The sequence below is a fragment of the Cricetulus griseus genome, chromosome 4, assembly GCF_003668045.3.
Source record: "Cricetulus griseus strain 17A/GY chromosome 4, alternate assembly CriGri-PICRH-1.0, whole genome shotgun sequence".
Taxonomy (NCBI): domain Eukaryota; kingdom Metazoa; phylum Chordata; class Mammalia; order Rodentia; family Cricetidae; genus Cricetulus; species Cricetulus griseus.
The window spans coordinates 171,403,493-171,417,407 of record NC_048597.1 but is presented as its reverse complement, the minus strand read 5'-3'; the positions used below and the strand labels follow the sequence as shown (position 1 = coordinate 171,417,407).

The following is a 13,915-nucleotide window of genomic DNA, read 5'->3' as shown; positions in this document are numbered from 1 at the left end:
AGATCTGCCTGTCTCTGCCTCCAGAGTGCTGGGATTAAAGGTGTGTGCCACCTCTGCCTGGCTTGGTTTTTTTGTTTGTTTTTGTTTTGAGACAGTGTCTCTTTATGTGTCTTTGGCTATCCTGGAACCCACCAAGCAGATCAGACTTGACTTGGGCTCACAGAAATCTACCTGCCTCTGCCTACTGAGTGTTGAGATTAAAGGCATGTGTGTGGTGGCCCACCACACCCAAGTATGAATTACAACTTAACAGGACAGGAAAAGCCAAAGGAACCTAGCAAATTCTTTAAGTAATTCCAGATCTTAGTCAATTCCAAAATTGGACTTATTATACTCATCCTCATATTCTCTCTATGTGTATGTTGTGTGTATTTGTATATGCAGGCTTGTGCACATGCTTGTGTGTAGGCAGTTGCACATTTCTGTGTGTTAGCCTGTGGAAGCCAGAGGACAACACTGGGTGTCCTGCTCTATTATTGTCTGCCTTGTCCACCATTAGATAGGATCTTTTTTCAGTGAACCAGGAGCTTACCTTTTTTTTTTTTCTTTTTTTTTTTGGCTACACTGACTGGCCAGAAATCTCTAGTAATGCTCATGTCTCCTGGTCTCAATACTCCTGTCCCCCAGAACTAGGGTTACAGATGTGTGCAGCCACACGCAACTTTAATGTGGATGCTGGAAATCCAGCACACGTCTTCATGCTTGTACAGCAAGTGTTCTTATCCACTGAGCCACCTCCCAAGTCCTCAAATTTTTTATTCTTACATAACCAATACTATAATCAAAAATCTACATGCATGGTGAACTCCCAGAGGTCCCTATGATAATCACTGGGTGCATTACACTATGGTAGCATATGTTTAAGAAAGGCAGCAACAAAATTAGTTAAGAACCAAAGTGAATTCAATAATGAGAAAAATTGTATAAGTCCCTCACATCTTTAGGATACTTGTCTTAAACAAACTTTTCATATAGTAATAAAATATATGATAGTAATAAGGATCTTGTTTAATTTGGGATGGTTCCTTTTAGTTAGAAAAAAAATCACTTTCTGAATTCTTCTACGTTTTCATACACTATCTTAACTTTAAAACTTGAAACAATGTAGAATAATACTAACAATGGCAGGATATGAATTGTTATTCAGCAAAATGAAGTATTCTACGAACACAACAGATATAGTGTTGGGTTGTGAAAATTTAATTTTGCCTGAAAAATTCAGGGACAGGACTGCTTTATTAGTAAATTCTATGTAGAAATAGAGTGTTGGAATCTGATGAAAATTTGAACAGTATCTAGATTTTCCTGGTACTAATTATGTTGATTAATTCAATATGAGTTTTAAAATTTATTCTTAGACTACAAACTCCTTGGGACTTACGACTAGTATCAGACTAGTTGAAAACAGACAATAACTTACAACACTAGTTGATAAGTTAATTGCTTTTCCATTAGAAAAATTTCACTTGTTATTTGGGACTGGGGAGATGGCTCAAGTGAGTACTAGCTGTGTAAGTCTGATGCTTGATAAGCATGTATGATGCTCCAGGTTTGATCCCAAGCATCAGAATTAAAAACAAAACAACAAACACACACACACAAACCACCTCTAAGCCAGAAAACAGCCCCTATGACTGCTATGAGTTAAAATGCCTTTCTTGTGGTTATAATCATCACTTAAAGGAAACAAGTAAATTATAAAATCTAAAAGAATTCCCACTTAAAATAGATGCCTAAAGCAGTTTGACTTTAGAAACAGAGGACAGATCTGGTCATAGTGGCAATATGCCTTTAGCAGTCCCCACTGGCAAGCAGATCTCTGAGAGTTCAATATCAACCTGGTCTACATAGTGAGTTCCAGGTCAGTAAGGGTTACATGGTAAGATACTGTATCAAAAATAAAAAACAAAACAAAAAAACTTATAAAGTTGAAGGTAGTTGCTAGCAACTGGGGAGAGGAAAAATAGTTGTTTAATGAGTGTGTTTCAGTACAACATGAAAAAAGTCTGTTGTATAAAAACTTATATTACTATATCATACACTTAAATTTTATGATAAAAGACATTAATGAAGACCATAAATAGGCTAATAGCTGTGACAAAACATGGTAAGTTCTGAAAAGTCTCACAATAACCAGTTTGGATCACACCACTTCATAGCTCTACAGCAACCAGCACATGCTAAATGCCTGGTACATTGACAAACACCATACTGCCCTTTGCAAATTCTTTTTCAATTAATGAGGAAAGTGCTATCTACATTCAAAGATTCCTAAGATATAAATACTTATACTTTACACAGAGAAAAATCAGAGGTTAAAGTAGCATGCATGTAGATAGAGTGAAACACAAAGAAAAGCACTTCAACAAACTACTCTAGAAAACTTCCCACTTAACATATAAAACACAAATTTCACTTACAGTGGAATAATCATATTGTCTTTCGGTGTGAAGAAAATGGCTCTTGAGCTTCCCCCTCTGGAAGGGTCATCAGATCTGTGGCCATAAGAGTGAGCTGACCTAAAGTGTTCTCTTTCTGTAATTCGATTATTAGAGAGTTTACAGGCAACATTATGATGGGTGCCTATTCTTTCTGTCTTGGATGATTCTTTGACAGATTGACATGGGCTTCCTTTTCTTTCAAAGAACAGGGTGACAGGTCGGTCTTTTGGAGGTAAATGAATGGAGGGACTGTCTTTTGTGGCAAGAGCTGCATCTCTTTTAGTGACTGCTGATGGGGAAGCTAGTACACCAGCTTCTCCCTTACTTGGGGTATTTTGGATATACAGAGAAGAAGGCCTCTCTATTCTTTGTCTTGACTGATAAAAGGATGGTGCTAAGAGAGATTCCTCAATTGTCTTGAAGGCTTTACGCTCCTTCTCTAAAATATCTGTCTGTTGACGAATCTGTTCCATCATTTCTTTTTCATTCTGTTGTTGTAACTCCTTTTGCCTTTTCTCCTTTTCAGTATTCAGCTTTTCTAACTTCTTAAGCACAGTACACGAAGAATCTGTATTCAAAGGAATCACTTGATCTCCTGAGAACTGACACTTCCTGGCTTCCCTGTTGATATCTAGAGTAACAGCTGTATTCACAGTGGCTTCTCTTTCCGGGAGTTTGTTCCTTTGGATACTTGTGTCTGGTTGAGAGCTTGTTTTCAGAGGTTCTTGATGGGGAATATAAAAAAATGTAGGCAGACTACTTGAAACAAAAGAGTCTCTCAGCTGGGGTTTACAGGTGATAGGTTCAGAACTACAGACCAGCTTTTCCTTTGCAGTCCCATTCTTCAAACGCTCTGAGTCACAGGATGCTCCTTTTACAGTCAATGCAGAGCTAGTCTCACTTGAGACACTGGGGGCACTGTCTTGTGAATTCAATTTTGGATTGGTAGATCTATTAGGTGATGAAATGTTCACTTCTCCCTCATCTACACCAAGGGACTCTGGTTTGCTCTTTTGGCTCTCCTCACAGGTCAGAAGTTCTAAGCTCCCTTGTGAGCTCTCACTCTCAGGTGTAACCTGTGGAGACTGCAGGCCTTCAGGCATCAATTCTGTAGACCATCTACGTTCCTCTGAAGGAGACATACCACCAAGAGAACGGACTTTCAGCAATTCTAAGCTAAAAATAGCTTGTTCTAATTCTCTCATTCTCCGACTTTCTCTTTTGGCCCGACCTACTTTTTTCTGGTGGAGATCCTCCAAGGACTTGGGTCTCTGTCTTACAATCACTTCTCCCTGTAAATCCATACCACTTTGGCTTCTGTCTGGAGACTCCTTTGAGAAATCCATTGAACTCTCACGGCTAATTCGATTACTCTCTATCACTGATTTATATTCCTCTATGGCTTTCACTCTGTTGTCAAAAGAACGATCCTCCCACTCAGAAGGGTCTGAACCCTGAATTGCTAGAGTTCCACATGCCTTGATATGCACCAATCCATGTTCTAGTTTTGTTTCTTTCAGCCTTTGCTCTTTTAAAGCTTTATATCTATACAAAAATAGACAAAGTGGATTATACATAGCTCTTGGTTTCCAATGAAGAGAATTTCATTTCCTGTAATTTTTTAATAGAAATGCTTTTTTGAGGTAGAACCTTACTATCCTTAACTATGTTCAAAGTTGGCCTTAAACCTCAGGCTCAAGTAATCCTCCTGCCTCAGTTCCCCTATTTACCTAGAACTAGTATGTGCCACTGTACTCATCTACTTATTTCTAAAACTAACTTGACTGTACTAGTTCAAATTATCCTCTTCTTTATATGAATAACTCCTAACTGGATCGCCTAGACAAAATGTTAACTGAACTAAAGATCCATTAATAGCATTATTTTAATATAGTACAATAGAGATCAATGCTCTCAAGGTAAAAAAGAAATTGAAAATTTATAAATTTTAACCAAATGTACAAGGTTTTTGGTTTGTTTGTTTTTAGCAGTTATAACTATAGGTCACGGAGGTTCCCAACCTGATTTAATTCAATTATTTAGCTTCTGCTAGAGACCAGACAATGCAGGTTAGAACCAGTAGAAATTTATCACAGTCTAATGATGAAAACATAACTGATAATAAAACTCTTAAAGCAAAGGTTTAAATAAAGGACCTATGAAAACAGAAGATCAACTGCTTCATTAGCATAGATTACCTTTGTCTTGCTCTGAATCCTCTGTATGTTGATTGTAAAAGGATAATCTTGTTCCTTTGTTCTTTGTACTTCTTATTTTGCCTGTAGCTCTTCCATCTTGCCTGTATACAGGTAGCCGCTCTATGTCTGCACCTATACAGTTCCCTCCATCTCTGCTGGATAATAACAGCTGCAGCTCGTAACTCCAAGTATCGCTGTCTCTCTAAGTGAGCACGCCAGGAAGCTTGGAGAATAGAAGCTGCACTAGCCATAATGAAAGCATCTTTTTCCACAGCCTCATTTCTGATTTGCTTCTGATTTAGGTAATTCCTCCAGAAACGCTAAGGGAAAAAAGAAAATGGCTGTCAAGTTATCAGTTATTTCCTAGAAAAGGTACAAAAAGGCTGAATTTCTATGTTATTAGCAACTAACCTGTTGGTGGTTAAAAATAATAAAAAAAATTATGTCTTTCTATGCTACCACTGAGTTGTGTTGATGCTCTGGTCAGTCCAGGTTTGGTCTTACCTATAACCTGCTGCTCTGCCCACAGAAGGCACTGCTGCTTCGGGTGTAATGGAAATTAGTGCTGCTTTACAAGAGGTGCTGAAGATCACCTCTTCTAAGACTGAATTTCCTTAACAGATGGGATCCACAAAGTTGCCAAAGCCTTAAGCAAGTACCATGGCCATCTTTGTGTACTTACACCTAACTAATGAGCCAAGTTGATGGAGGCCCTTTATGATAAGCACTAAATCAATGTCATTAAAGTTGATGGCAAGAAACTAGGAGAATGGAAAAGCCTCTACAAAAATTCACCAATGGGGAAAAATTCCATAAAGTAGTAGCTGATAATTAAGCAAAAAACCTCAGGTAAGACTATTATCCAAGAATACTTCAAATGTAAGCTAGTAAGTAAAAACCTGGATCTTTAGAAAATAAACAGAAAACTTTTGCTTATCAAAATAACTATTTTAAGTTCAAGGCCAGCCTGATGTACAGAGTGAGTTCTAGGACAGGCTCCAAAGCTACACACAGAGAAAACCTGTCTTGAAAACTGAAGCCCCTCCCCCACCCCAATAGCTATTTTAAATAATATAACCGAGTTGAGGTTAATTATACAATTTAAATTTTTAGATGTTTTTATGCTCTACAAATTAATAAGTAAGTTCTATTTTATTTACTATTTGTTTGTTTGTTTATTTTTGACAGGGTCTTTCTATTGTAGCTCTGACTGTCCTGGAATTCTATGTAGACAAGCTGGCAGGCTGCCCTTGAACTCCCAGGGTGTTACCTGCTTGTTATATGCAATGCAATCTGCTAAGAGTTACAAGCATGTAAGAAATGAGTATGATTGATTTTCATCTCTGAAGTTTCATTATTATTTAAATGTTTCACAGTAACATGGTTCTGGTTACTAAACGAAGGCCCAAGTCACTCTCACACAAAGAATCCTTTTCTCATCCCACCTGGATAATAATAGATGCTTGTCTCAAATGGAGGAACTGCTGCCTACAGAGCAAAACCCTAAACCACCGCTGTAACAGTATGATTCTACGAAGCACTTCCTGATGAAGCAGATCTTGTAAGTGCTGTCGCTCGTGCTCCTTTAGGAAAACCTATGAGAAGGAAGAAAGACAAGGGATAAAGCTTAAGAAGAAATGAAAACTATTCATGAATTATTGTTTCTGGGGTAAGTTTGTCTTTCAGAGAAGAACACATATAATGGCAGATATGCAAATCAAGTACTGGTCTATAGAGTGAGTTCCAGGACAGCCAGGACTGTTACACAGAGAAACTCGGTCTTGAAAAACCAAAACCAAACCAACAAACAAAACACCCAGCAAGCATATAAATTACTGATAAATAGTTCTATTATCTTGACTAAAGTAATCATTCTCAAACTGAAAGAAGTTACTAGTACATGAGAGAGGAAATGGAAAAATGAGACAATGTACCAAGTTTCCACTGTCAAACTCTGCTTCATTACTGCCTCTCATCTGGAAAAACCATCTCTGTAAAAGATCACTACACCACTAGTTAGTATGTTCTAACTTTTTAAAATTTTGAAATAGGGGAAAAACTGAGACTCACAGATCTTAAAAAGTGAGTATAACCTGAAGGAACCAACAATAACCATCTATTTGAAATCTAGTGTGCATTAAAGGTTTCTTACTCCTCAGAGTCAGAAGTAGGTATATACAAGGTATAAATTAGGCATATCTCTTAAGATATGAAAGAGAACTTATAGTTCATCTTTAGGAGTGGGAAGATATTATATATCAAGAGTTACAAAGTAAACTACTATGCACTAGAGACAGAAGATCTTACCTGAGCAATAAAAGGAGTCAGAACATGAGACAACTGAACAATTGAATCACTCCATAAAGTACAGTTAAATATTATAAAGCTACAATATGGAAGTATTTTTTTGTCTTGTTTTGTGACAGATGCTCATGTAACCCGGGCTGGCCTTGAACTTCTATGCAGCTGAGAATAGTCTTGAATGAGTGATTCTCCTGGCACTGCTTTCTAGTGCCAGGAGTATAGGCATGCAGTACTACTTCCCAGACAATATTGAGAATCAGACAGTGTGAGTGAGGAAGATATATATACATTTAATGGACAGTCTATTGGGATTATAATTGACCATGAGGTCAATATAAAGTAGCTTATTTAAGTGATTTTAATAAAAGGATAAAAAAGTTAAATGGGGGGGCTGGAAAGATGGCTCAGAGGTTAAGAGGACAGACTGCTCTTCCAGAGGTCCTGAGTTCAATTCCCAGCAACCACATGGTGGCTCACAACCATCCGTTATGAGATCTGGTATGCAGATATACATGGAAGCAAAATGTTGTATACATAATAAATAAATAAAATTTAAAAAAAAAGTTAAATGGAATGACTAAAATAGAGGAAAAATAGCAGTTTATTATTATCAAAGTAATACAGAGGAAAACAGCTAAGAACCAGAAACAAAATGGAATCAGGAATAGAGAAACAGGCTGAGATATAAAATCATTTATAAGAAAACAAAAAAATTTTGCAAGAGGACTAAATTACAGGGTAACACAAGCTGATCATGTTTTCTAGCTTGAAAATCAGAGGAGATGGCAGAGGAAGAACAAGAAAGAAGGAATATAAATAAAAGGTAACAAAGAAAATGGTTGAAAAGGGCAATAGAAGAATCTGGATAATGTCTAAGTTGATCATTACAGTAGAATATCTTAGTCACAGGTGGTTTGAATTACAGCTGAAGTTGCAATTAGAGCTAGAACATTGGCCAGGAACTCTACGATTAATATTGTTTACCACAATTTATTTTAGGTTGTATGTGTGTGGATAGGTCAGGTAACAATTGTAGAAGTCAGTTATCTTCTACCTACTATATGGGTTCTGAGACTAAAGTCAGTTCTGTTTTTTTTTTTTTTGGTTTTTCAAGATAGGGTTTCTCTGTAGCTTTAGAGCCTGTCCTGGAACTCAATCTGTAGACCAGGCTGGCATCAAACTCAGAGAGATCCACCTGTCTCTGCCTCCTGAATGCTGGGATTAAAAGCATGCACCACCACCGCCTGGCTTAAACTCAGTTCATCATACATGACAGCAAACACTAACTACTGCTAAGTCATAGAAAGAAAGAAAGGAAGGAAGGAAGGGGGCCATAGGGTCAGTTAAGAGATTTCACTAGGTAAAAGTGCTTGGCATGTAAGCATAAGAACCTTTCGTCTTACAAACCCAAGATATAGAGAACCAACTCCTGAAAATTGTCTTGCATGGATGTGTTAGCATCACACATTACTCATACACAAATATAATAATAAACCAAATTTATAGGCTAACAAGATAGCTTAGTAGGTAAAGGTACTTGTCATCAAGCCTGACAACTTAAGTCTCATCCCTACGACCCACATGGTAAGGGGAGAGAACCAAGTCCACACATTTCTCCTAACCTCCTCACTCATGCTGCAGCACATCTGTGCCCATACACATACATATACACACCAATAAATAAATGTATAAATTTAAAACCACTTAGTTTAATCAATTTCCTTGTAATGCTTGGTATATACTATCTTTTCATATAACTCATGACAAAGAAGGTATTATTATTATTATTATTACTAAAATATAAAATGCACTCAATTTTGACTCAGGCTATATATACTTACCATTGTTTTTCCAACTTGATAATGATCAGGATTAATATTTACTTTCCTGAAGAAATCTTGAATGTTAAATTTAGATGGGATAATATTTCGGGGAAGAAGTACATGAAAGTGACTTACAAAATCCTAAAAAGTAAAAAGAAAATGGTATCAAATAACAAAGGAGCTGGATGAGTTTTATACCCTAAACTATCTTTTTTATTTTTATTTATGTATACGAGTGCTCGATCTGCATGTACAACTTTGTGCCAGAAGATCCCACTATAGATAGTTGTGAGCCACATGTGGTTGCTGGGAACTGAACACAGGACCTCTTAAGCAATGAGGCATCTCTCCAGCCCAACTGACTATCTTTTATTAATGGATTTCTCAATCTTTAAATAAATAAATAAAAAGCAATTTTTATTTAAAGCAAGGCAGTAGAAAAGATCAGAATACACTGCAATAGGACAGTGGGCTACATTAGTGAATGTACTCTAAGGCCTGTTTTCTCATCTTTTAAAAGTAGAAGGCAGCAAACTGGCAGGGGTAGAAAAGTGGTAAGAAAGAGTGGGTATGAGAATAACCAGAATTTATTATATACATGCATGAAACTGTCAAAAAACAAAACTTATTAATAAAAAGTAAGATGAAATGAAAGTGTTTGTAATTTTAAGAAACAAATAGGAGGGGCAGGAGAGATGACTCAATGATTAAAAGCACTGGATACTCTTCCAAGGGTCTGGGTTAGATTCCAAGTGTCCACATGCCTGCTAACAACCATCTATAACTCATTCAGGGGGATACCACACCTCCTTCTGGCATTCAAAAGCACTGAACTCACATGATACATAGATATACATACATGCAAAACATCCATAAACATAAGATAAATATAAAATGATCTTTTAAAAAGAAACATCATGTTATCAAATGGGAACTGAAAGAAGGGTAGAAGTTATTCATTTTGAGAAAGCCATACCAAAGACCAAAGAAAAGTAATTTAACAAGAACCTGAAATTGAGCAAGCAGGGAAAGAAAATGCAGCAGCTGCTGGAACATATGACTAACAAACAAGTTTTCTCTCTCCATACAGCAAAAACTGCTCAGTTCCTGAAAGGTTCCAATATAATTTTTACACACATAGCAGTATAGCTGATAATGATTGCTGAGTAGCATCTAGAGGCTTCGTAGGTAAGAAGTCTTTCTAAGAAAACTTAAGGGAAAAGCAAATGGAACCTTTTCATTTGACAAGATCATTCTGATTAAATTATTTCAATTACTGGAAAAGAAAGTGTGAAAACTGCTATATTTATTAGCAAACATTCCGATCAAATGAGAACAGCCAAGTACTATATCATAGCATATGCTCAAAAAGACTGCTGTCCTTCCAAAAAATGAATATTCTCTTAATGAGTTTTCAACTTTGTTTAAAAATGGTAAAATGATGAGCAAGGTATGATGGCACACGCCTTTAATCCCAGCACTCAGATGGCAGAAGCAAGTGGATCTCTGAGAAAGCCTGGCCTACAAAACAAGTTCCAAACACAGAGAAACACTGTCTTGAAAAACCAAAAGGAAGTAGTAAATGAGTCCCAAAGATATATGATAAGCAAGATGTGTGGAAACAGTTTACTTGATATGAATATAAGTGTGTGTATGTGTGTATAAAAAACAGAGAAGTATATAACCTGGAAAGAATATTTGGAGCTATATCCTGACTGGCGAATTCGAACTGTTTCTAGCATCCCAGTGTACCGAAGCTGTCTTAGAACCAAGGCATCACTGAATCTTAAGGGCAGCTAAAACAAAAAAAGTAAAAAGTTAGTAGGTCTCCAAATTCAGATTTGTCTTAAAAGTAAAGCTGACTTTTGAGTCTCCAGGGACTGACAAACATATTTACACATTATATTTTGACAAGCTCCAATTAAGGGTACTGTAACAGAAAGTATAATGGCAAATTTTTCTAACCATGAAAATGCTAAACAATTTTTAAAGAGACATGGATTATAGTCAAACAAACGAGATTAACTAGCTTCCAGAGTAATAAAATTTTCAGAGAAAAAAAAATCTTTTTTCTAATGGAATTGCAAGAGATATTAATACTTGCCTCTTAGATTCTAGTACTTGTTGAATCAAATCCACAAACACCTTGCAGATGGGTAATGTGGAAATGAAAAGACTAGCAATAGATAATATTTATGGAATATAATTTTCTGTATAGGAAGTAGGCATAATTCCTCTTTATTCCCATTTATTAGAATTTAAAATTTATTTTGAAGTAACCTGAGTGATGTGCTGTCATATATAAGATACTTTTACCTTTTCTGCATTTGAGCGAATGCATTTTACGAAATACGGTTCTGCTTGACCAAGTGTCTCCATCAGCTTGCTTAAGGAAGCCTGCAATAAAAGTAGTATGCTATTACTCTATAGTTGACAAGTGATTTATAAATATAAACAAGTGTGGCAAAATATGTAAAAAAAAAATTCTACACACACATAGAAGGGTTTCTTTCTCAAAAGGAAATTGTGCATTCCTACTCTGGTTAAATCAAGAATTACTAAGGATAAAGAATGTAGTTTAATCTTAATGCAACAGGCATTATTTTCAGATGCATTTCAGAATACTCTGAATAAAGAATATTTTTTCACTATTCACATTTCATTAAGTAACTTTATTCAAATGCACATTTTAGGTAGTTTTGCTTATTTTTTTTCCCTCTTTTCCCAATAGGGAAAAGATAGCGTCCTGACATTTGATCAAGGTTGGCCTATAACAAGCTATGTATCTCGGCTGACCTTCACTTGTGATGTTCCCATGTCAGCATTCTGAGTGCTGGGATTACAGGTGTATTTCACCATGCCCTGCCCTGATATTTCTCCATTCTGATTAGCTTTTAAAATCATCCAGAAAAGAAGTACTACCTTAAATTAATTTTAATGTTTATGGAGTATGTAGACATGTTCTCTCTTCTATACTTGGTTTTATATATATCCCACTTAGTCTGGCTAGAGGTGTATCAGTTTTTGATCTGTTAAAAGAACCAGAGCTTTTGTTTTACTTAATCTCCTCCAATAGTTTTCAGGTTTGTTTTTTTTTTAAGATTTATTGTATTTTTAGTTTTGTTTTTGTGTGAGTATATGTATTAAGAGTGCTGTTGCCCACAAAGGCATGATGCATCAGATCCCCTGGAGGTAGAGTTAGAGGTGGTTGTGAGGCACCTTATGTGGGTACTGGGAACCCAACTGGAATCCTCCACAAGCACATTAAACTGCAAAGCTCTTTCTCCAGACCCTCTTCTGTTTATAGCTTCACAGACTTCTATTTATCTTTGTTATTTTCCTTCTTTCTTCTTGCTTTGGGCTTAATGTATTTTTCACTTTCTATTTTATTAAAGAAAAACCTTTGATTCTTGGACATATATCCTAACTCCTTTTCTAATAAAAGCACTCAATTCTATGACTTCACAGGCATATGAATCGCATCACATAAATGAACTTGCAGCTTACTTTGATCCTTCAACAACAATCTAAAAGAAACAGATTTTATTTAGCATGAGTAGAATAGGTAATAACCTGAAATTGGGCGCTGATACTGGGTGGTTTCTTCTTCTTGTGCAAATGAAGAAGGGATTTGGTAATTCGATCCTGTAGGGTCAGTCTTGTCAAATGCTTCAAAGAATTTACCTCCAGCAAGTGCTAAAGAGAATGGGAACACATTATACACACACACACACACACACACACACACACACACACACACACACACACACACACACACACACACACGCACGAATAATATACAGTCAGCCAGGTTTCATTATTTACAATTGTGAGAATTGTTTTATTCTATGAAAGGTGGTTTGTCTGACTATGCTCTCCCCTTTCCTCTATGTCAATTAGCCAATCAGAGTGGGAAGCCCAGCACCCATCAATGGTATGAGATACTACTTACATGAGGGATAAAAGAAAAAGTCATTTTGGCAAAAAGTATTTACTAGCTAGATTTGGGTTCTGGCATATGCTTATTTGCAAAAAGAGCAATCACCTTGAAGATTTACAGTTGGAGAATATTATTTTAACAGTCAATAGTCAGGAAAAATATTAATAAAGGTGTGCACATGGAGGAACAATAAATAGGAGAAAGAATCTAGACTCAAGGGAGGAAGAAAAAGAAAAAGGAAGAGGAGAGAATGAGGAGAATATCTGGGGCAACATGCAAGGCAGCCGTTGCCAGCCAGCCACAAGAAGCAGTGAAAGTAAGTTATACAGAAAGAAAAGTAAAAAGCCCTGAGTCAAAAGGTAAATAAAGAGGAACAGGCTAATTTAAGTTAAAAGAGCTAGCCGGAAAAGAGCTAAGCTAAGGCCAAGCATTCAAAATGAGTAATAAGTTTCTGTATCATGATTTGGGAACTGGATGGTGGCCCAAAAGAAAAGGGCTGGTACAATTTAACTTTGTTCATGTGTTCATTGAACACTGTCAATATTCATTTCCAATACTATGCATACAAACATTTCATGAATGAATAAGGTTAAATGAAAAACATGAGTTAATAATCACTCTACTCTCTCCATCTTTCCTCCAAAAGCTACAAAACTAAAAATTAAACCATATTTCACAAACTACTGCATCTAGAATTCTGGAAGTAGCTTAAATTTGCCAGTCAAATACTGGCATAACCAAAGCAGAGGCTCGGGCTACTAGTTTTATTCTTTTGGCAAAATGCATACAAAGGCACTTTCAGGTTTCTCTACTCCCAACCTCCAAGACTGGAGTTTTCTGAGTGTTCAGAGGTAGAGTACAGGTCATCTGTGCTCTCACAATTACTATAGAGTAAATTATCTCTGTGATCCCCTCAGTATACAAGAGTCAACAGTACCCGTAAGTAATTGAGTGTACTGGCAGCTTCCTTCTGACTGGTTATAACTGGGGCTCACTCTGCAGTGATGTTTTACTACTCTAGATCTTTAAGGCTTTAAATAGTCATGTGTCCCAACTAGTTACGTGCTTTTTACTTTAAAAACATCTCCAGTAATTACTTTTTTTATACTGAGTTTACAAATTTTACTCAATTCTCTCCAGCTGAAACCTGACAATGTGACTCAATTCAATGAAACCTCAGCACTACAGAAGAAATGAGAGATACACCTT

The 13,915-nt window shown here is 36.4% G+C and overlaps 1 protein-coding gene across 6 annotated transcripts in view; it reads right to left on the bottom strand.

Moving 5' to 3' along the window:
• The window catches only part of Myo9a (myosin IXA), a 178,756-nt gene that overhangs the window by 58,901 nt on the left and 105,940 nt on the right, over nucleotides 1-13,915 (bottom strand). For all 6 annotated transcript variants that reach the window (XM_027414855.2, XM_027414857.2, XM_027414860.2 and 3 more), the window contains 7 exons: nucleotides 12,340-12,462; nucleotides 11,083-11,163; nucleotides 10,452-10,562; nucleotides 8,785-8,907; nucleotides 6,085-6,234; nucleotides 4,640-4,959; nucleotides 2,421-3,986 (listed from right to left, as the gene is read on the bottom strand). In XM_027414855.2, the coding sequence (XP_027270656.1) occupies nucleotides 2,421-3,986; nucleotides 4,640-4,959; nucleotides 6,085-6,234; nucleotides 8,785-8,907; nucleotides 10,452-10,562; nucleotides 11,083-11,163; nucleotides 12,340-12,462 (2,474 nt within the window). The remainder of the gene's footprint in view (nucleotides 1-2,420; nucleotides 3,987-4,639; nucleotides 4,960-6,084; nucleotides 6,235-8,784; nucleotides 8,908-10,451; nucleotides 10,563-11,082; nucleotides 11,164-12,339; nucleotides 12,463-13,915) is intronic.